This window comes from Xenopus laevis, chromosome 3L (genome assembly GCF_017654675.1).
Source record: "Xenopus laevis strain J_2021 chromosome 3L, Xenopus_laevis_v10.1, whole genome shotgun sequence".
In the NCBI taxonomy this organism is placed as follows: domain Eukaryota; kingdom Metazoa; phylum Chordata; class Amphibia; order Anura; family Pipidae; genus Xenopus; species Xenopus laevis.
This window is the reverse complement of record NC_054375.1, coordinates 70,432,520-70,457,183: the sequence shown is the minus strand read 5'-3', so window position 1 is coordinate 70,457,183 and position 24,664 is coordinate 70,432,520. Positions and strand designations below refer to the sequence as shown.

General features: G+C 37.5%; 1 protein-coding gene across 3 annotated transcripts in view; it reads right to left on the bottom strand.

Annotated features, from left to right (window-relative positions):
- slc38a1.L (solute carrier family 38 member 1 L homeolog) overlaps positions 1-24,107 on the bottom strand; it is a 36,659-nt gene extending 12,552 nt beyond the window's left edge. Inside the window, exons 1-10 of one of the 3 annotated variants that reach the window (XM_041586387.1) lie at positions 23,412-24,107; positions 17,300-17,490; positions 16,306-16,387; positions 15,467-15,582; positions 8,961-9,034; positions 7,116-7,208; positions 4,771-4,849; positions 3,742-3,824; positions 3,548-3,606; positions 3,107-3,223 (exon numbers count right to left, since the gene is read on the bottom strand). In XM_041586387.1, the coding sequence (XP_041442321.1) occupies positions 3,107-3,223; positions 3,548-3,606; positions 3,742-3,824; positions 4,771-4,849; positions 7,116-7,208; positions 8,961-9,034; positions 15,467-15,582; positions 16,306-16,387; positions 17,300-17,427 (831 nt within the window). In that variant the 5' untranslated portion in view covers positions 17,428-17,490; positions 23,412-24,107. Of the gene's footprint in view, positions 1-3,106; positions 3,224-3,547; positions 3,607-3,741; positions 3,825-4,770; positions 4,850-7,115; positions 7,209-8,960; positions 9,035-15,466; positions 15,583-16,305; positions 16,388-17,299; positions 17,491-23,411 lie in introns of those variants that run through there. The other 2 variants (XM_018252515.2, XM_041586388.1) reach the window with 2 other exon arrangements.
- Positions 24,108-24,664: the final 557 nt, after the last annotated feature.

The window sequence follows — 24,664 nt, the reverse complement described above, 5'->3', positions numbered from 1 at the left end:
GTAATCTTCATTAAATCCCTCTTCGCAATTTGGCTCACTACATTGCAGTATTGTGTCAAAGTTGGTTATATTGAAACAGTTATCTCTAAAACATTGTAAAGGCAAAGGGAGTACTCTCTAATGTATTGACCTGTTAATCAGGATACTAAATGGTAACTTTATTACTTCAGAAACGGTACAAAATGTTTAACTGATTATATTTAGAATGTTCCCTACTTCTTTGGGATTAACTTCATATCAAATGTTTAACTCCCCTTTAACTGCCATATACTGGACTATCAAACACTTAGGGGCAGATTTATCAAGGGTTGATTTTCGAAGTAGAAAAAAAGAATAGAATCCTCCGACATTCGAATTCGAAGGATTTTATACATCGTACTATCATATTCCGAACGTAGTACAATCGTACTCAAACAATTCGAGCGATTTTATCATATGATCGTACGATTTTCCCAAAAAATCCTTTGACTTAAAAAAACTTAGCAAAACACATAGGAGGTCCACCATAGTCTAAACAGCAATTCGGCAGGTTTAAGTTGGCAAAGTATTGAAGTCGATGTTTTTTTAAAGAGACAGTACTTAGATTATCGAATAGTCGAACGATTTTTACTTCGAATCGAAGTCAAAGTAAATTCGAAGTCGTAGTATCCTATTCGATGGTCGAAGTATCCAAAAAATGACTTTGAATTTCGAATTTGTTTACTTAGAAAATTCCCTTGAATTCACTTCGAACCAGGGACAGATTTATCAAGGGTTGAATTTTGAATTGAAAAAACTTTGACATTCTAATTCAAAAAGACCAACCCGAAATTAATTCAAAGTTTTTTTTTGGCCGAATAGGTCCGTTTTCGATCAAATAGGTCCGGATTCAGCTGAATTCAAATCATACGAATCGAAGGAATAACGCATTCGATCGAATTTGATTCAAAGTAATAGCGCATTTGATCAAATTCGAATCAAAACTTTGATTTCTCAAAGTCCACCAATTGACTCTAAAACAGCAATGCGGCAGGTTTTCGATGAGAAATGGTCGAATTTTTAAAGAGTTCATGATAAATTTCGATATTCGAATTTTTGATTTTTTTTCAAATTCAAATCGAATTTGGAATATTCCCTAGTCGAAGTACACAAAAAATAGCCAAATTGCTGTTTTAGCCTATGGGGGACCTCCTAGAACCTATTTGGAGTCAATTGGTGGACTTTGAGAAATCAAAGTTTTGTTTGGGAAAAACTTAGATTTGAATTTGATCAAATGCGCTATTACTTTGATTGTTACGTTTCGAATTTGATCGAATACCGACCTATTCAAACGAAAACGGACCTATTCGGCCATAAAAAAACTTTGATTTAATTTCAGTTCGTCGTTTTGAATTCGAATTTCGAAGTTTTTCAAATTCTAAATTCGACCCTTAATAAATCTGCCCCTTAGGGGGTTATTTATCAAAGGTCGAATTTTAGTGCTTTGTAAAACATTTTAGACCTCAGATGAACTCACAACTCGAATGGTTTCTAATATAAGAAAAAAACTTGAATGTAAAAAACATGAATCAGCATAGTTGGGGTAAAAAACTAGAATCACCTGAATGGATTAAGTTTTTGAGCAAAACCCACCGGAAAAAAAAAACTCGAACATCATGAAAGCTACAAACATCTTGGTTTAAGGGACCTCTGCCATTGACTTCTACATGACCGTTAGCTTTTAGATGGTGTATTTTCGGAGTTGAGCTATTTTCAGCTTTTGGGTATAAAAAATCAGAGATAAATTTGAGTTGAACATTTGAGTTGACAGAAAAATACCCTTGAAAACTCAAATTTTTCGTTGACAAAAACAACTCAACCTTTGATAAATAACCCCCTTACAATGCCATGTTCCTTGTGTAACATTTAACAGCCTTCAGACCCCAATTAATCTGTACCCATGTACATCTTTAAAGGAGAAACAAACCCCCCCTAAAGAGAAAAGCCTCATCCACTACCCTCCACTGGCCCCACTCCCTGTTTTCTCCCTGATTACACTTTTAATTTGTCTCCAGCAGTAATGCTGACCTCTCTAAGCTGAGTAGTGCAGCAGAACTCATGGGTGACATCTTCGGTATCTTTGGATCCGCTTCTTTCTCTTCTGTAATTTATGGAGCTTTCCGACACATATGCAGTTGCTGCTAATATGGACTGGCTCCAACTGTGCATGCACAAAAAAAAAGTGTCGGCAGTCTTTTAGCGAAGAAATCCAAACATACGATGGCGCCCTTGAGCTTCGCTGTGCTATTTTGCATGGATAAGTCAGCGTTACTGCCAGGGAAACTTTTTCTAGTATGACTATGTGGTGAGGAAACAGGCAAGGGGGGCAGTGGAGGGTAGTGGATGGGACTTATCTCTTTAGGCGGGTTTCATTCTCTTTTAAATGATGCTAACATTTTTTCCTAAATCTTTTACTGTTATACAGTTTGTAAACACAAAGACAATAACCAGGTTACTGTATTGCTTATTGAGGATGCGAGTTCCAATTAGCAGACGTCACCTTGTTTTATACTGGTTTAGCTAGTAACCTATATTTTAAGCAAATGTTTAATTAATCAATTAATTAATTAATTAATTAATTAACCATACGCTAGCAACAATTATTATTGGAACCAGATAACAGGCGAGTTCTAGCTAATCATCCAGGCTAGGCCTAACCTTATTAATGGTGTACTGTCTCTTTAACCAACCTCTAACTCTAGATTAGCACAGGCAATAGACTGTCAGATAAATAATCCCCAAGCAGAAGTGTTGCTATAGGAATATTGCCTAGACTGTTGCTGTCACTAACCAATCAGTTTGCCCTGTTAGAATTTTAATATACTATTATTTCTATAAAAGTTGTGGATTATGCTATATTTTAATTTGATTCAGGATTAAGCAACAAACTGGATGTCTGTAAAACTGAGCAAAGACTAGACAACAATAAGTTGACAGCATAGCCAACAGTCACATAGTGTAGACACATTATTGTTCCTAATTGAAGGTCTTTGGATTCATAAATATTGGCCTATTAAAAAGTCTGTAAGAGTCTAGTTATGAGAAGGCAAAATAATGTTATATATATCAAGTTAAAAAAATACATTACCTTATCATTGAAAGTAAAGTAGTGGGGCTTGCATAAATCATCAGTTCCATTTTGAATCAAATGTGAAGTTTTATTCATGTATGATGGACATGGTATCTGGAACTTTTTGTAGATTACCTGTAATGTAAATAAATGCCAGTACATAAGCACATTGTCATGGGTGAAATAATGTAAAACAAGAAAAAAAAGACTATTAACCAGGGTTTCTTAAATTTTCCTCAGGCAACCCAAATTACATTTAGGAAGCAACTCTGTGACCCCAAACAATCTGATGAAAATGAAGTATGTGCCATATTTAATTCTTATTTAATAAAGTAGCATAATATTTCAATTTACTAAAAAAGGGGACACAGAGACCTGTCAAAAACAACAGGTGGACCTAATTAGACCCTTTATCATAGGTTAAGAATGACTGATTTAACCAAATTAAATTGTACTTACCACCACAAGGAAAAAAACCATACAAGTCAAGGAAAACCCACTAGTGTAGCCAAGATAACCTATGTAATTCAAGAGAACATATGTTACTAGTCAAGCATTTATTCAAGGTAATAACAGCATGAATGCAAGAACAAAAAGCCACAATACGTAAAACTATTTTAAAAGTATTTTAAAAGGAAGACTGATTTTCATACCTAGATTCCTGAGAAGACACAATGGAAATATTATGAAAACTGTTATAATTATCACAAGAATGGAGCCATTTGTATACCAAACACTGTAAACAAACATTGAAAAGAAAAATCATTATTTGTGTATCGAAGAACTACAACAAGTATTATTATTATTACATTAATATTACTATAAATATGGTGGCACCATGTCTGGGGAAGGTACATATCTCCCAGAATGCTCTATGAGACCCAGAATGTGAGGAGAATTACAAATGCTGTGAGCAATTGTAAGATAATAATTAGTGCAATTACTGGAAGTGTCACCAACTGGGGGAGCTCTTGGCCAGGGTAAGCAGGAAATAGGAAGTCAGTGGGGGTCATTTATCAACACTGGGCAAATTTGCCTATGTTCAGTAACCCATGGCAACCAATCAATTTGCTGCATTCATTGTTCTACTTGCAGATGGCTTCAAAAAGCTAATCACTGATTGGTTGCTATAGGTAATTTGCCCAGTGTTAATAAATGAGCCCCAGTGAGTGTGAGGTACTTTTTGAAGCAATTATTTAAAAAAATGTTAGAGGTGTACACTGTAGTTTGGAAGGAAACCACTGCAGATGCCAGTTTTACTCACGGAAAACATTTGCATGTTCCTCATTTGTTCAGGCCCGGATTTGTGAAAAGGCCACCTTGGCCCTGGCCTAGGGCGACATGCTGCCCAACCACACCCACATTGGTTCAAAAACAGTGGGGGATACGCTGAAGATTGAATAATTTTTTAAATTTACCATGCGCCAATCCCCATTGCTCCGGTAACGATGATGAAAATTTGCACGAATAAAGGGGAGGGAACAGGGGCGACGAATGGCAGTGGGCCTAGGGGCGCCCGCTATGTAAATCCCACCCTGCCTTTATTAAAATGCCAGCAATCTTGCGTGAAACCCAGAATTGTATTTTTCCCACTCTCTCACATTAATCACAATATATTACCATATGCAGCAAATTGATAACATGCCCACTAAAATGTACATTAAAATACATGTAGAACTTACCTATTTGGTTCTTTTCCTAACAAAAACACAATGACAGAGGGCAATTCACTTTTTACTATAAACAGGTAGCTCAGCATTGCTGTAAAGAAAATAATTTTAGTTCAGTACAAAATCAGTATACAGAGGAAAAAACAAAGTATAAATCAGTATTGACAATCACTGAATCATGTGTAGATATAAGACTGGGGCAAATAGCTAGAGGGGTCACATTAAGTTAAATATTCTGGCATCCTGATTTCTAAAAAATGCCTACAGACATTGTATAAACAAGAACTGTCTAACCAGAGTCATTAACGTGGTAGTAAATAAGGTCAATAAACAACAAAAAATTAATTACATCATCAGTATCTCCATAAAATGTACACATAATAATGCAGAAGGCCATGCGGTTGAATAAAATGTCATACCTCTACTAATGAAGAGAAATAAAACCATTCCCTAAGTGAGAGATAAGATTTAAGGGCATATTTATAAAAATGTGAGATTAGAGTTTACCACACAAAAAAATCTTTAATTTTCTATTAATTCCTATGCATTTTTAGAAGTGTATTTATAAATGGGTGAAAGTTAAAGTTCACCATTTGATAAATATCCTTCTAAAAATCCCATCCGAATGAATAGAAAGTGGGTGAGTTTTTTCTGTGGTAAACTCTCACCAATCTGCCCCTTAAAGGAGAAGGAAAGGTTAAACTAAGTAAGCCTTATCAGAAAGGTCCACCTAAATATACCAGTAAACCCTCAAAGTAGTGCTGCTCGGAGTCCTCTTTCAAAAGAAACACAGCATTTCTTTCCTTCTATTGTGTACACATGGGCTTCTGTATCAGACTTCCTGCCTTCAGCTTAAACCTCCTTGCCCCTGGCGTGAGCATGCTCAGTTTGTTCCTCTTCCCCTCCATTCTCTGCTGTAATCTGAGCCCAGAGCTATAAGTGAGCAGGGAGAGACTCAGGCAGGAAGTGATGTTACACCAAGCGAATACTGCAGCTGCTATTCTAAGCAAACAGAGAGTTTCTAGAGCTTTTTACTCAGGTATGGTAAAACATTCTACAGAATAAATATAGCATTCTAGCTTGCACTATTGCAGCTAATCTATTGGCAATAAGATGCCTCCGTAGCTTTCCTTCTCCTTTAATTATTGTACCCATAAAATGTATGTCATCCTATGGCTTTCAATCCTTACACTTCCTATTACCTCAGTTGCTGAGCAGATGCCCCTGTATCATATCACATGGACCCCGTGAACAAGGCTTTGGTCAGATTTAGGTTACTTTATGTTATAGCACTTTCTAGGAAAGTGAGACAGATAGAGTTAACTAGTAAGAACAGTCTGTGCTCCTACTAGGAGGGATAGAAGGGAGTAGCTACCCCCTAGGTTCTGCTTGCCTAAGTGAAGGGACAGAAGAAGTATTCAGGCATAGATTTCTCCCCTGATCTATTTCTGCTGTAAGGGATCTGGACCACATGAGGCATTGAAACTCTAGAAGGTGAATCTTTCACCTCCCCAAGCTACCTCCACATGCTGTCACATTGTGTGGTCTTCTCATCAACTGTACTGACATTTATTCAAGCAAGACCTCATTGGATCTGTGAGTATATTTACCCTGTGGATTGTCTTGGACAACAGCATCCCTTATTTTAATTTAGTCATCCGGCATACATGAGTTGTAGTTCAACTACACCTCCCATTCATAACTTTCATATAGTGAAGGCCCATCCTGGGTTTTAAGAGTCCAATATAACTGATGCTCTTTCCTTCCCTAGCTTGAAAAAGTCAAGAAACTTAGCCAAGATAGGTTTACATTATCTTCAAACAATGTTCAGAAAATAGTGCGCAAAGGTTGAACATGAGGATGCGTAGTTGTGAGGGAAATAATGAGCTGACCTTTTAATTATCTGCAGGTTCTATATGCATTTAAAACGGACCTGTCACCCAAACATAAAATGCTGTATAATAAAAAAAAGTGTTTTTAATTAAAATTTTAAATAAAACTACATTTCAAATTAAGCATTCATAATATCTATGCCAATTATAAACATAGTTAAAAATCTAAGTCATATATTGCTTTTGTGCCTCGGGCGCATCAGTCACTTTCATGTTCCATCTGCCCCTCCTAGATTTGACTACACTGACTCTTACTGTAGCATGAGCATCAGGTCCCTGGATTTAAATAATTTATACAGTTTATGTAACATTTATTTCGCTCAAGGATTTGGAATTATTTCGTAGGGTGGCACTTCAATTCCAAGGCACAGACTAACCAATGGCCTGTATTTGCTGCAGAGAGAATGGAGAATCCCCTTCAAGATGGACCAAAAATAGGTCACTTGTTCATGTTAGAGTACTTGCCTCCAATGTTCTGTAGAGAAGTCGATCCAAAGACTAGTAACCGCCCTGGAGTACCAAATACTTGCTCTCCTAGTTTTTCATATACCATGCAACCTAAAAAAGACCAAGATTTATGTATATTTAATTGGTACTTTCAAAATGTTGCTTTAACCAATATATTATAAAACCCATTACCATTAATATTTAAATAAAAAGGAAGTATTTTAAATATATTTATAATAAGCCTTTTCAAAGGCATTTATGATTGCCCTGGGTAAGGAGAGCAAAATTGTGCCTCATAGGGCCTATACTAAGTTACTTCACTCAGCTTATAACTGTTGTCAGTCGTTCTTTTCCCTCATACTAATTCATATGTAGTTTAAGTACAGGACTGAATAGGACTCATCATCTCTAAAAGAGAACTCATACTTCCACCATCACTACTTCCTAACATTAGCAAATAAAGAAAAAGTTTTACAAGAAAAGGCTGTAATGAAGTATTAGCTGTTCAACTTAAAGTTTATTTATTTTGTGCCATACAGCCTTTTCTTGCAAACATTTATTCCTCTAGTTTGTCACTGGTTACTAGTGGCTTAATCTGGCAGCATAGCTGGGGGGTAAACCCTCTTCAGCAACCAGTGCATGTGCCAGCTGTCCTGCGCATTTGCTGATCAGCAAGGAGAGGGGGGCAGTCTGGTGTATCAGTCAATGTTTAACATAAATATACCCTGCTTATCACCTGTGTAACATAGCAAAACATTGACTCTACCTCACTACAGAGACCACAGAGACTCCTACCCTTATCTCATATAAATTAATGCAACTCCATACTATCTGGCCTTTCACTGCTCCAGATCTTCACATTACAGTCAATATTGAAGGCATCTGTCCATAAGGGTTGGGGCAGACAGGGCTAATTTTCACAGCCTTCGTTTTGTACAGATGCTGAGAAAAGCAGATCCACTTCCATCTGCTCCTCCATGTAGCTCCACTGAGCAGATTCCAGCCAGGAAAAGAGAAACTATACATTTTCAGCACCAAAGTTTTCATCTTAGTTAGCTGAACATTGGCCAACACTATGCCTGTCTGTGGAGCTACACAGAGGAGAGGATCTGCTTTTCTTAGCCTGCAGACAAAGTGTGTTTTAAACATCTTACATAAAGGATTTGTTTCATAATGGACTCTCAGCCACAAGCCCCTTGGCCAAAAAATGCCATTGGTAAAAGTTGTAGATCAACATTACATATAGGTATGTATCTAATGGGGTAATGAAATAAAGGGTGCAACATTTTCACCAGTCCACTAACCAAACTGTACAAGAAGCCGCTTGCAGAAATTCATGCCAGTTAGTTTAAAGATCAATAATAAAACCTTAGTGAATTTATTATGTACGGTCTACTCATTTGCTTTTGAAGCACAGTCATTTCCTTTGGTTGAAAGCATGCAAGTGTCAAATAAGTATGTGGAAACAAAAGTATTTTAACTACCCAGTGTTACAGGATTTCCGTTTCCTGTGGACACAAAATATTCTACTTCATATTTACACTACCCTGATGGTATTTCCTGATAGTGAACAGGAATGTTTTGGAGACTAGGAGATTACGAAAAATGTGCATATTTATTTGTTATTTCTGACAAAAACAGTGTCACTATGCCACCCCACTTCACTGATATATGTCTTATGTTCTGCTAAACTATATAGATCTGCTTTATTGCTTGCTGTACAGCATTTTGAAAACCTATGGCACTGTTCAATTAAAGTACACATTAGTCACATTCTATACAACTATTTCAAGGGTAACTATTAACTGTAGTATTCACTGAACTAAATAATATATTAGGTATAGAAAAAAGGTTAACATTTACCTGTCTCCAGTGAGCATTTCAACAAAAGGTTTATGGAGTATACTGATAAAAGTGTAACTGAAATCAAAAGCATCCTAGGAAAGAAAAGAAAAAATAGATATATGGCAGAATCTCACCAATCATTTACATTGTATATACAGTATATGATGTTATGGAAGTACTGTAGTTCTAATTGTGCATAATTAGCTAGCATGGAATAATAAACTTTAAATATAAATGCCTTCTATGAGCAGGCGCGTAGAATCCTAGACACTGGGGATGAAACATTTTCTTACTACCATGTTACCCTAATAGAGGAACAGAGTAGTAAGAAAGGTTATGTAAAAACATCAGCCAAATACTTTTATGACAAAATTATAAAAATATTTTCTGATGTCAGTATCTCTTTAACTTAGGTTTGGGGATTTGTGTTGATAACAAATGCTAACAATGCTAGGCAATGTTTGCCAACCAATAATTATTAAAGAGAACAAAGTCTTCATTAACTCAAAGGATGAAAGCATAATTTAGCCTCTTTATAGATCCTTGGTAAGGCCTCATCTGCAGCTTTGGGCACGGTCCTTAAGATGGATAACAATGTTCGGGTAATAGTAAAATTCAATTGTTTGCTTTTAATCGAAGACCTGTGTTGGGAAAACCTGTCCTTCCCATTTTAGCAACTTACAGAAAGAAAAGGCAGGTGGTAACAGAGTAATTATAGTTTTTTTTGGGCAGGATACTCTGCAAAGCCTCATATTCATTGGCCCAGTTAAATGATATATTGCCCATTTACAATCTGCAATAACCAAAAAAAAAAAGTGCTATACTTCTAGTTTTTTATATAATTAGATATGATGGAAAATGTATTTCAAATTTCATTGCCTTCTAAATACAGATGATCAGAAACCTAGAGATTGAATGTGTCATTTTGTTTACCCAATTTTTTTCCATATTAGGCCCCGGACACACATGCGTTTTTTTGGTGGTCCGTGCCGCAATTTATAAAAAAAGCTGACCGCCGCATAAATACACTAGCGTAGTGTGCCATTGCCTAACCTTGAAACCGCTTGGCATATTTATGCAGCGGTTGACTTTTTTTAAAACTGCACCATGTTTCCATGCAGTAAAACCACACGTGTGTCCGGGGCCTTAGGGTTGATATTCACCCTGTCAATGAAAGGATATTAATCTTGATAAGTGATTACATAAATACCCAGTTAGCATTAAAGAAATACATTTTACTTTTCTATTGAGTTACACCTCTAGTTCGGAGTGGTTTAAAATTATAATACACATAGGCTAGCATTCACAGTGTTAACCAATTTTTCATAGTTCATACTGGGGCATGTACAATCTATTTCCTGGCTTTATGTTTGTTCAACTACTGTATGGTTTACTAATGATTATTTTAACACATCTGCACTTTGTAAGAATCCGGTTTACAGGTTATTAGTCATTGCTTCTTATCATTTTGGATGAATGTGTCAATAACATATTTCAGGGAAGTGCTTTTGTGCATAGTCGTTCTCTGTTTTTTCCTCTTGTGGTTGTCTGCATGTTCACAGCAAATACCAAAGATAAGATGAGAGCGCTGTCCAACAAAGGGCATATGTGACCAAAATATATATCAAATACCCTGTTCATCCACAATACAAAAGTACTCAGAAGGAGTCACCATTATTGAGCACTGTCATTTACAAGGGCAAATATTAGCTTTCCACATCAAGTTCCCCTACTGGTATCTGACCATGGGTGGAACATTTCTGTGGATTATTATTTAAAAAAGAAACTTTCAAATTAGCTCTATTTGATTACTTTTCCATCCTATTTTCAGCCTGTGTAGGGCAGATTATTAGTGTCCACCCCCCAATCCTATAGCAAAGCATGGGGTTTAATTCTCAGAACGCATGTAAACTGCACAAGTGCAGTAACCCATACTATTCAATTATATGTTTGTTCTAATTTTTTTACTTGTAATAGTTTAAGCAAAAGTAATTGCTGATTGGTTGCATAAGTGCACTTTAGTCCATCTTTGAACTAATGGTTTCACTTCATAAAACATCAAGGATCAAAGAACAATAGGGATGCACCGAATCCACAATCTTAGAATTCGGCCAAATACCGAACCCAATCGGAACCCTGATTTACATATGTAAATTAGGTAAATGAGGGGGAAAGGGAACCACGCATGTAGCACGCGGCTAAGCTTTTTTGACTTTCTTGTTTGTGTTTGTGACAAAATGCCATGTGATTTTTCGGATTCGGTTAGGACAGACAATTGGATTTGGCCAAATCCTTATTCTGCAGAAAAAGGCTGAATCTTGGCCGAATCCCAAACTGAATCCTGGATTTGGTGCCATCCCTAAAGAATAAACATTTATTGTGATTTGTTGAACAGAGAGCTGTTATTGAGGGGACACTCTTCTCTGCATTGCAATACTATAGACTATACAGAGTAGAAACGTCATTCACTTTAATTTGATTCAACTTTTCTCTAGACTATGATAGTGGGAAAGCATTATATCATTCAAAATGCTACTCATACTGTGGTGGATATCATTGCTGAAATACAGAGTAAAGCAATCACACTTCCAACCCAAAACGGTTCTTTTCCTGTTATCACAGATGCATTCTACATGACACACTATCAGTTAAACAGCAAATCTTTGTACTTGTTCTGTAATAAATGAAAATACTGCTCAACGGAAGTGCTGTTAGAAGCAAACAGCTGTGTGTAGGAGAGAAAGGGCATTTACTTATTTGATTCTAGAAATGTTATTGCCAGACTTGGAGGAATAACATCAGGCTTATTTCCATGATTTAACTATTAATAAAACAGTGGGTGTTGAACTGGGTTACATGCGAGGTGCATGCAAAATGCCACATTTGATTGCATGTTTTCTGAAGCAGTTACATTTATATGGTTTCATACTATGGAAACCAGCATCTAGGAGGACACTTTGGGTAAACAGGAATATCAGCCAAATATGCTGTATGTGAGTAACCAGCAACGAATATGCACTAATAACATGCAGTAAGTTCCATTGAGATGTGATGTTTTCTCATTTGCCAAAACATTATCCTCTCCATTTGCCCAGATCTAATCATAGGAAACACACTAACAGCACTTTAGGGACTCTTTTTTTATATTCAGGGTTTTTGTAGTAAACTGTAGCTGTGTAGCCAGTAGGAAGTGATTTCTGTCCATTTCCCAAAGTAGCTATCTGGGCAAGGTGTTATTTCTTTTTTTAAGTTTTTTTGTTATGGACCTGATAGGACCATTGTAAATATTTATGTTTACAAACATATACATTTCTAGCTATTTTTGACCAGTAGATTGTGATGTTCCGGTGAAATTAACACATGAATCATATACTGTATCTTTATTTATAAAGTGCTATGCTATAAGCTAGTGTCCTGCAGCAGGTCGGGTACCCGCGGGTTACTCGAAAAAAAAAAGCAGGCACCCTGCGGAATGAGGGGAGAATTTTCAGGTGCGGGTATACCTGCGGGTCGCGGGTCGGGTTGCGGTTCTCATCTAAATTTCTTATCTTATGTAATGTCTATATTTTACTCCTTCAGTTCAGTATGAAAACAAAAACTGTGTCAATAGAAAGGCTGTGCAAAATTAAAAATGTTTCCAACACAGTTAGCTAAAATGTAACGCATAAAGGCTGGAGTGACTGGATGTCCAACACAATAACCAGAACACCAGTTCCTGCCTTTCAGCTCTATAACTGAGTTAGTCAGCGACTTGAAATTACAAAAACTGACACAGACTCATTTCAATGTTTGCTTATCTAACCAAAATGTAGGGTGATCAGGCTTATCATATTAATGGTTTTGCCAAATGGTGATTTCTGAAGAGGATTGGTTGCTTTTTCACTGGCATAGCTCTAACGCAGGGGTCCCTGACATTTTTTAACTGTGATCTACATTCAAATGTAAAAAGAGTTAGAGAGCAACATATAGGTGCAAAAAATGTCCGGGGCTGAAAAATATGAGCTGTGATTTGCTATTGGTAGCCCCCTATGGGAAATAGCAGCCTACAGGCTCTGTTTGGCATTAAAGTAAAAACCTTTACACCAGGAATTAAAAAATAAGCACCTGTTTTGAGGCAACTGGGAGAAACATCCAATGGTTACTTGAGCAACATGTTGCTCACAGCCACTGGTTGGGGACCACTGCTCTAACGTAGTGTACAGGCTGAACAGTTAGGCCTGAGAAGCCTCAACGGTCTAATCAGGAGGTTTGAAAAACTAGCTGGTCAGTCACCCTGTGTGAGAAAGTCTTGTGGGACACACTGAGAGCTTTGAGTGTGCATACTTTTCTTTCTACTGAAACTGACCTGTCAACCAAGGTTTGGGAAGTATTCTAACCAGTTTGTCACATTGTTGATATAAGTAGTACAGGGGCCAACTGGTGCTGTTTTTGCACCATACCCCCAATTTATTTTTTGGTCTGTTTTACACGGGCGCCATCTTCCAGCACTGTAATCTTCAGGTCTTCTTCCTTCACTTCGCGTTTTCTGTGACTTTTGGAGCATGCGCAGTTGTCACGAAACGGAGCATTGCTCCAACTGCGCATGCGCCACTACACCAATCTTATTCCGAAGATTACCGTAAAGAAGAAGTTGGCGCCCGTGAACTTCAATGCCCTGAATCTGCACTGAGGGGTAAGTAAAGAGTTAGGGGCATTTACCAGGGGTAGCAGCTAGGCTGGGGGGCAGGGAGGGGGGTCTATGTAGGGTAGGGTTTTTTTCATTAAGGGTTTAGTTCTCCTTTAATGCAGCAGAATTTCCCCTCTGCCTCAGAGAGTCATTACCTCACAGCTGTCTCTCACACACAGACTTCCTACTTCCTGTATCAGAGCTCCCCGACTCACAGCACCTGTTATTCTGCTCATATTCTAGTTCTTGGAGTCTTCTGGGAGATATGTACCTTCCCTCTAGTGTTCTCCCAGATACTGTGCCACTCTATCTATCTTTCAATACACACTGAACAAAAGACTCTGAACTCACTTGTAGAATAATCTGCCCTGGTGCTAGCAAAATTATTACAGTTGCATTCTAGGTACTTATCAACAAAATGCTTTTATTTCAATCACTGCTATGGGAAGCATCTGTGCAGTTCACAGATTACAACTTTATGCAGAAAGTTGAATATTAATCACTGTAGACAACTATGAAGCATACCAATTCTGTAAGCACCAGGGATAATAAAGAATGAATGTACTAGCATGCTAGCATCCAGTCAGTATGCAGCTCCAAAATACCAACCCACATGGAATTTTTAAAACTTAGCAAATGTTAAAAACAACATACACGTAACTCATGACACAGCAAGATCAGACTGCCCAACATTTAATTAAATAATTTATTCAGCGGAAAAAAAACAAACCAAACAATACTGTAGTGGTACTCAGCCTCTAGAATTTAAGTTACAAAAGCTATAAAAATGGTCAAATGATACAGCTTCTTTTATGATTTTTGTAGTAATGGTTATAATTTAAATTTGTATGTGGGAAGGAGAAGGACTCTTTACAGAACTAATTACCTCTATTTTAGTTAACTCGGGTAATTACAGGTGATGTAGTAAGTGTGGATGCAAAACAATGCTTGTTACTACAAAGATTACATCTGCCAAATGTTGATCATGAAAACAACAACAAATCTTTAACAGCATCATAAAAAACAATTCTATTGAGAATAATGTGACAAATAAAGATGTCCAAAAAATTATCTTTTGCTTTGACCAGACAAGAAGTCATCATTTAAAGAACCAAAAAGTCACACATAGTAAAGGGTTCATACACACATCGATAATATATTCAGATTAAACAATATATGAACTACAATGCAAGGGAAGTTGTATATTTGATTACTGGTACTAATAGTAATATGCAATAATGTTGAACCTACTTCTTGCAGCTTAAAGAAGCAGAATCGAGAACTTATCTGATGTATGGTGTATGGTAGTCAGTGAATAAATACTTTTTCACAGCATTTTGCTTTGAAGTGCTCTCCTTGAACCAATTGTTTAAAAACTTATCTCTGATATTAGTGTTGTAAGGAAACTAAGCCTAGACACTTTCTAATGACTCCTACAAATTGTAGTTTCTGCCCCTTCTTTCAAATGGAACATATCAAGTTACCTATGATGGTAGTATATTTGGCAGCAAATTTAAACAGATTTTTGAGCATATAAGAGTACCTATTGTTTCAATTGGAAGTTGAGCATAAAAGCAGTGGGCCCAATATAAGAATATTTTTTGGACACCAAGTGACAGAAAATTAAATAAAAGACTGTTTCCATATTTAGCCCTATTTTCCATTGCTAATGATCCAGAGTCTACAGTAAAGTTACAAGTTGGGAAGTATGACCCAAGTCATACTTCCAAGTCAAAAAGTCTTTGAATAGTACAAGCCAATGTAAAATTAGCTGCTGGGAAAATGTTACATCAATAGTCATTTTACAAAACCACAAAATCCATGGCAAAGATATCAGAAGTATAATAAATGTACTTACACGAATAGAATAATACCAGTATTGGCCAAGGCATATGCCAGACCCAGAATCCCACTGCCCATAATAGCATTACTCAGGTTAAAGACAGACATTCCAATGGAGGTTCGGCCAGGACTCTGTAAATCAAGAACAGTTCAGTTTGTACTAAATGTATGATTGATAGAACAGCATTTTTTTCAATGTAAAGGGAAACTACAAAAACAGTGTACTTTAAGCACAAAGATAACTCCTAAACACTGACTTAGTGATAACCCCACCAATATAAAATGTATCACTCTTAATGGCTCATTTATGAACAGAGTGTGTGCTTGACCAAAATATGCACAAAAATTCCAAATAGTATTCCCCATAACTATAGGTGCCTGTTAAGTTTTTGTTTATTTGCATGTGACACTAATGATGGCAAAAGATGGCATTGTGTTGGCACAATGTGCTAAAAGAACCTAGGAGGTAACAACCCATCAAGGAAGGTATTCATTTCAAGACTCCTAATGTCTGTGAGCCTTGAAATTTATACCTTTATGGTATAGATGCAAGTACCTTTGTGAAAAGCTGTTGAGCATGAATCAAACAAGTAAATGACCCAGAGGTTTGACTGGTTAGATGCATACACAGTTGTAACTAAATGCAGATGTCATGAAGTAAGCCACAATCCAAGCTGCTACCCTCTGTTGCTAAAAACCTGAGTGGCATCACACTTAGCAGCAACTAAACAAAGGGAGAACTGGCAGTAGAATGATTTGACAGATTTTTAAAATTACATCAAAATCAATATACAGTATGTTTAAAAAAGTTTAAAATGGTTTAAAATGGAAAAGTGTAAAACAAGCTTTACTTACACTTACATATTCCTCACATTTCTTTTTTTCCAGATGACTGTTAGTTAGGCTCCTTCTGCTTTCCCGATCAGCAATAAATGTGCTGTAGATTGAAGAAAAATAATAAATGATGCCTACAAATGGTCTCTTAAGTGAATATATAACATACAAATCATAGTTGGAATAATGCTCAATGTCAGGTGTATTGCATCTTCACCTGATGGGAAGAGAGAGACGGACTCAAAAATAATGAACTTCTGGTATTAAGCTGAAAAACCAAGGTAACAAACTATACATATTTTAGCTTATCATTGCTAGTATATTTAGTAGATAACATGCTGATAATCAATGGTACATAGCTGAACATGATGAATAGTTCCAAGGGGCCATAAGAGCATGTCAAAGTCCAGCATGCTCTTAAAGCAGAAGTGACCTATGTCCAATTTAAACAGAAAGAGGTTGAATTGAGGAAAACGGTCATAAAGGACATTTAGACACATTTTCATGAAGAACACACTTCTGGTAAGACCTGAGAAGTATCACTATCCCTTTAAAATGCTATATTTAGAGGCCCATTTACCAACACTCTCTTTTTAGTGTTTTAGAGGTTTTTGAAACCACAAATAAACAAAATGTCTTTAAAACGACAAATAACATGTAATTTATGAACTAAAAACACAATGATCATTGCTCTAAAAATATGAAAACCTCTGAAAATTCTAGTTTTTCTGACAATTACTAGCAAAAAAACCCCATAAAAAACTCAAAAAGTCTAAATGGCTAAAAATGTCCAATAGGATCAAAGCAGCACCCATGGACTTCTGTAGGACCTTGACTGCTTTTACTTGCCAAAGTTTTGTATTAAAGTGTTTACAAAAAAACAACAAGGTTTTTAGAGAGAAAAAAAATCGATTTGTGAAAAAAATGTGAATGTTAGTAAATAGGCCCCTTAGTTACTCAAGCAGAAATGGTATAGCTTTAAAAGCTTAAAAAAAATGTAAGACATTATACCCACCTACTTGTCTGAGGGTTGTCCACATCTATCAGCTCATTTGAATCATTACTTATGTTGTCATCCTCTGGTGTGTTCATGCTTTGCATATCAGTCAATTCCAAACTCATTTTGGAAGTTTTAAAATGCATTGTAGGATGGTGTGTCTACCGACTGCTATTTATAATTGTACAGCTGGAGTATTTGGATATATGCTGTAAAATACAAAAAATATGGTAAACTTCTGAACTTCAAAATAAGGTAAAATTTCTCATAAATAATATTTGCAAGGAATGGACTTTGTTAGGTCTGATGCTGGAATTTAGAAGTTGTGCAAACACACAAAGGATTGTGCTGATCAGTACTTCCCATATCCAGGCTTCATGCACAAGGAGTAGAAGGGAAGGAGTGCCAGAGTCCAGTTTTATTTTGCAACAGGTGCTGGGAAATGACTGGGTTTAGACTGCAACAGTGCCAATCAGGTTTTTAAGAATATGGCACAAAGGGTCAGACTTTTGCTGACCACATGATTTCCAGCATTGGCAGGCATGTCAAAAAAATGCTCAAAGGAGGGACAAAACCCAGCATGTACCTGAGCAGAAATTTGTGCGGGTCACAAAAAGCTTAGAATATACACCAAGTTGAATTTAGTAGTTTTAGAGTAATTGCATAGAACTGAATTTACCTTATCCTTGCCAATAGAATCACATAATTATTCAAAAAAATGCAGAATAAAGCACATTCAAGCAATTCTACTGGCAAGATAATTAACACATTTTTAAGTAACGTTTGAAATGCAGTGAAATGAATCAGCTTTTCCCCCATGTGACTATGAACATGAATTCATTCCATCAGGCAACACACACGCACACACACACGGGTGGTCACTACACCTGATGACGTATCTGACTAGAGCAACCAATCAGAAAGCGCTAATGACAAATACCCACAGGGCCCAGATGAGCAAAGGGAAGGGAGAACCACACATAAAAATATAGAAAGGAAAAAAGAACATTCTAGTTTGTGTCAACAACATATTAGAAAATCTCCCGAATGGTGAAGCTGATAAAACCTATACAATGGCCATTGTGTGGGGACGTCAAATAAGATTAATCTGTGGCAGCATGCTGGATGCAGAAGGGCACTGCGTACTTAATCAGAATGTTCTAAAGCTAAAATGTTAGGAAATGATTAAATGTAAATGGTAGGCTTCTGACACTCAAGCTGTGTTTGATATGTCTGGCAATATCTGTGATAAAGTAATATAATTTAATCGAAAGTGGTGTCGTTGTACACTGGAACATTAACACGGTCACAAGCAGCGCCATACAGAGCAGGAGATTAAAGGAAGAGCCCGCTATTTGCTTTATGCCCCTTATGTGCCACCCCTCTGCTGCCCGCTGTCAATGTATTTGATGCAACAGCATGGAGACTTTCAGTGAAAGAGTCGGGTTTTCCTTCCCACAGAGGGTGGAACCCCTTGTTGCCATTTCAATGTACCTAAGCAGAGCCATGAGGGCTGTATGCACCTCGTCGTCCACTATGAGTAGTCTTACTTAGGTGCTGATGTGTTATTAGCTACAGCGGCAAAAACTCTGATTCCCCCTGTGTCATGCTTTCAGTTAGAGTGGGAAAGAAGTCACTGCATCATACCATTATATTAATTAGAACCTAATTTACCTTATCCTTGCTAATAGAATCACATAATTAATTAGAAAATGCAGAAATAATTGTCAACAAAAGTGTATTTCTTGGGTGAAAGATTAGGCACCCCTCAGTGAGCTTTCTGTCAATGCACTTCTTATAGAAAATAACGGACCTGCCCAATGTACTTGGCTTGAGATGCCGCTATTTTTCATTTGCAAAGAAGTCCTTGCACTTCACTAGGGTGGATTAACTTTCATTATCCTTTAAAGCTTTGGCACAAAGATTGAATTCTTCATTCTTCAGTCTGAAAATCACCCATATATATCACAACTGTAACAGATTTCCCATTCAATTAATGAGAAGCTGCAGTGATGGTAAGGGGGAAAAAATAGCTGAACTAGTTCGGATATAACCTTTGGGCCATCAGCCTTATACCAGAACATATAAACTTTGAGCCATCAGCCTTATACCAGCCACATACTTCTTCAGGCAGCAACTTTAAAGTTATTCAAAACTTTAAAGGGAGACTGTCATGGGGAAAATTTTTTTTTTCAAAATGAATCAGTTAATAGTGCTGCTCCAGCAGAATTCTGCACTGAAATCCGTTTCTCAAAAGAGCAAACAGATTTTTTTATATTCAATTTTGAAATTTGACATGGGGCTAGACATATTCAATTTCCCAGCTGCCCCAAGTCATATTCCTTTAAGTAAAGGCAACAGAAGGGCAACACTGCAAAGAAAGAGGCAAAATTGGTCTGCATGTGTTTACTGGCTCACAAATGTCACATTTTGGTACAGTGTGCTTTAAAAGTTAACATTTTATTTATCTACATATTTAACAATATTATTAATTATTTTGGGGGAAAACACGTTTAATTCTGTTGGCAGCTATTTTTAACATCAAGCCTTAACACTCCTAGCATAATTGTAGCTTTGGTAAGATTTAAAAACCTTTGATGGGAAGTACAGTAATTCTATATTTATATAGACAAATTGCCTACAGTATATTATTATAATAGTAGTTAAAAGTGTAGCCTAAAATCTTGTTACTTATGAAAACACTGATGATGTAAAATTAAGAATGAGTTGTGTTTAAAATGTCATGGAGTCAATCATCAATTTTGCAAAAATCTTATTGCTACTCCATACTGGATTATTACTACTAACATGAATTAAAGGGGTTGTTCACCTTTGTGTTAACTTTTAGGGGCACATTTGCTTAGGGTCGAATATCGAGGGTTAATTAACCCTCGATATTCGACTGCCGAATGTAAATCCTTCGACCTCGAATATTGAAGTCGAAGGATTTACCGCAAATAGTTCGATCAAATAATCGAACGAAAAATCGTTTGATCGAACGATTAAATCCTTCGAATCGTTAGATTCGAAGGATTTTAATCCATTGATCGAATGATTTTTCTTCTACCTAAAAGTTGTTAGAAAGCCTATGGGGACCTTCCCCGTAGGCTAACATTGCACCTCGGTAGGTTTTAGGTGGCGAAGTAGGGGGTCAAAGTTTTTTTTAAAGAGACAGTACTTCGACTATCGAATGGTCGAATAGTCGAACGATTTTTAGTTTGAATCGTTCGATTCGAAGTCGTAGGTCGAAGTAGCCAATTCGATGGTCGAAGTAGCCAAAAAAATCATTCGAAATTCAAGGTTTTTTTTATTCTATTCCTTCACTCGAGGTAAGTAAATGGGCCCCACAGTGTGATGTAGAGAGTGATATTCTGAAACTATTTGCAATAAGGTTTTATTTGTTATTACTTGTGGTTTTAAAGTTACAGTATTTAGTTTTTTATTCAAAAGCTCTCCAGTTTGCAATTTCAGCAATCTGATTGCTAGAGTCCAAATTATCCTAGCAATCATGCATTAATTTGTACAAGTTACTGTAATATGAATAGGAGAGGACCCGAAGACAAGTATTTAAAAGTATCAATAACAATAAATTTGTAGCCTTACAGAGCATTTGTCTTTTTAGATGTGGTCAGTGACCCTCATTTAAAAGTTAGACAGTCAGAAGAAAAAGGCAAATAATGAAGACCATTCTATAACATACTTAAAGTTAACTTAAAGGTGAACCACCCTTATAATGCAGCTTCAACATATTCAGCAGTGCTGCACGACACCATTCATATAGATAACACACACATTCTGAAAAATATAGAATGTTTAGAGGGCATAGCCTGCTCATTACAGCTAACAATTCTTAAATGAGTACTGTATATTTTAAATGAAAACAGCCAACAGATGACATATCCTAATCATTACCCACTAAAAAACCTAATCAGTCATCAGTATATTCTGCTCTTTTACATCTTTTACCTTGAGCCACCATTTCGTGGTGGCCTGTGTGCAACCTCACTAATCATTTGACAGGAAACAGACAGAGGTTCTAACTGTAACAGGAAGAAGTGTTGGTGTAAAAGAAACAGCTCCGTCCATTCCTTGGCTGATGTAACCTAGCATGTGTCTTGTGCTTATGAAGTCTGTGAGAACAGTGCCTCATACCACCCTGAGTACAGGTATGGGACCTGTTATCCAGAATGTTCGGGACCTGGGGTTTCCGAATAACAGATCTCTCCATAATTTGAATCTTCATACCTTAAGTCTACTAGAAAATCATGTAAATGTTAAACCCAATAGGCTGATTTTGCTTTCAATAAGGATTAATTATATCTTAGTGTGGATCAAGCACAAAACAATGATTTATTACACAGAAAAAGCAAATCATTTTTAAAAATGTGTAATATTTGGATAAAATGGAGCCCATGAGAGGTGGCCTTTCCATAATTCAGAGCTTTCTGGATAACGAGTTTCTGGATAATGGATCCCATAACTGTACTCAAAAATGCAGTGATATGATTTGGGATACATACCACTGTTCCCCCTAAGATATACAGTTGTGTATAATTCTGATATGCGCACACCAGTTTTTTAAGTGAAAATCTAAAAAGTGTGCACAGAAGAATTTTTTTATGTGCACATGGCCAATAAGAAATGAGAGAGAATATTGATATATACTAGTACATGCTATTAGAACGTACATTACTGATTAAAGGACAGTAAAAAAAATTGGGTGTAATATTACAGGTGTCGTGATAATTAGAGCAGTAAGTAATCTAAACATTTTTAAAAGGGAACTCTGGCTTCCAAACCAAAATTTGATAAAGAGGCCCACATAACAGAGAGACCCCTAATATACCCTTCACAGTTACTGGTTTCTTCAAAATGTATGAATAAATGCTGAAATCCAGCTGTTTAACAGTTCTTCTATTTCTGTATCATTTGAAATCCTGGCAGGGAAGGGGGGACTAAACACTGATGTTACAACTTCTCCACAGCTTACAGGCAGCATGCAGGAATTACATATCCCACAATGCATTGCACTATGATGTTCCTTTCCTTATTGAAATCATGTGTGCAGGGAATTGTGGGGTTCGGAGGATGCAGACTGAGGAAAGATGGCTACTGATACAAAGTAACAGTAGTCAGCCAGCTCAGCAAAGTAGTCAGACAGATCAGCAGGGGGCTAGGCGTAGGGAACAGTCAGAAACCATAAAAATCATGAAAAGTCTGCATATTTTTTAATTCATGTAGATTGCAATTTGCAAAGTTGCTTGAAATTATTTTTTAATTTTCATAAAGCTTAAGTTATGTTTGTGTGGAGTTCCCCTTTAAGAAACAAACGTTTGAAATGCAGTGAAATGAATCAGCTTTCCCCCCATCTGACTATGAACATGAATTCATTCCGTCAGGCAACACACGCACACACACACGGGTGGACACTACATCTGATGACGTATCTCACTAAAGCAACCAATCAGAAAGCGCTAATGACAAATGCCTACAGGGCCCAGACAAGCAAAGGGAGGGAGAACCACACACATAAAAATTTAGAGAGGAAAACGGAACATTCTAGTTTGTGTCAACAACACATTAGAAAATCTCCCAAATGGGGAACTGGTGAAAGCCTATACAATGGCCATTGTGAGGGGACGACAAATAAATGTGAGGACAATAAAAGCTTAATCTGTGGCTGGATGCAGAAAGGCACTGGGTACTTAATCAGAATGTCCTAAAGCTAAAATGTTGGGAAATGATTAAATGTAAATGGCAGGCTTCTGATACTCAAGCATTAATGTAAAGACTGTGTGTGACATGTCTGCCAGTATCTGTGATAAAGTAATATAATGTAGTCGGTGTCTTTGTAGAGCGGAACATTAACAAGGTCACCAGCAGCGCCATACAGAGCAGGAGATTAAAGGATGTGGAAGAGCCCGCCATTTGCTTTATGCCCCTTATGTGCCACCCCTGACTGCCACACAGAACAATGGCACGGCCTGCTATCAATGTATTTGATATGACAGCGTGGAGACTTTGTTTTCCTTCCCACAGAGGATGTAAGAACCCTGCGTGCCATTTCAATGTACCTAAGCAGAGCCATGAGGGCTGTATGCGCTGCATCGTCCACTATAAGTAGTCTTACCTGGGCGCTGATGTCTTATTAGCTCCAGCGGCAAAAGCTCCAGCTCCTCGTGTGTCTTGTTTCAGTTAGAGCGGGAGAGAAGCCACTGCATCAACCCCGCTGTTCATAAGACTTGCATCAGCCTGAACGATGCTCTTCTTCTTCCCGTACACTTGCTAGCATCACCACCTCGGTGTCTCAAGGGCGTACTGACAGACAGTACCTATTTGCCTCTAATGATGAGCTGGGTGGGCTTAGGCAATGTGCAGCTAAGAAACAAATTCTTTATTAGAGGAGGCAGAGGGCATGGGAATGACGTATCGGATTCGGAACAAATGCTGCTACTAAGATTCACTGACGAGATCAAAGACATACAGCTTCCGCTCCTCACACAGCAGCCTCCCACTCTGTGACGCAGCTGTCTTTGCGGGGACCACGTAGGGCTGTCACCTGTCTGGTTTTGAACAGGACAGTCAGGTTTTCCAGGGTACTGTCCGGTTCTAAACCACCTGTCCCGTTTTGTCACTTCTGAAAACCGGACAAATATGTACAGTGCAGCTAAAGTTCTCCCCTTTGTTGCGAGTGTCAGTGTTCCCAACCGATTCCAAAGCTGTCCTGTCAGTCTGTAATAGTAATGATAGCTGCAGGCGCAGCACCAGCCCCTTCTCCTCTCTGTCCAGATTCCAGATCCCCCCTTCAGCCCCTCCTGCTGTAGTAACACAGAGCACTACTTAGTTATGTCTGCCCAGATCATGTAGCCCTCCCAAAGTACCTGCCCCCGCTGTCACTCGATAGGTTAGTTTCAATGCAGGGAGGAGAAAGAGGGAGATACTGAACGGATCTGCCCTCATATTCTTCCCTAGTCTCCTCAGTGTCAGAAAAAGCCTGCCTGCTGCTTGCTGTGATGGAGAAGCAGTGGAGTGAACTGTGACAGGCAGAACCTATTCCTATTGCTATTAAAAAGTTATTACTCACACAGTGTTTTTTGTAGTGACTCAGGTAACCCATTACTGTCTGAAAGTGCCCAATAAACGAGCTGACTTTCAAAGCATGATGAGGGTCAGAAGGAGGGGTTTTCAGCCTTTTAGGATAAGTAAGAGGGTTGTTGGCTTTTTAGTTGTCATTGTGGTTTGCTAAAACTTGTTTTATGATAAACCCCCATAGAGATAATAGGGGTATTATAAGGGCTAAGGCATCACTTTTTACTATGCCTTATATAATACCCATATGATCTCAATAGCAGTAAAGGGGTTAAAATGAATCATAATTCAGAA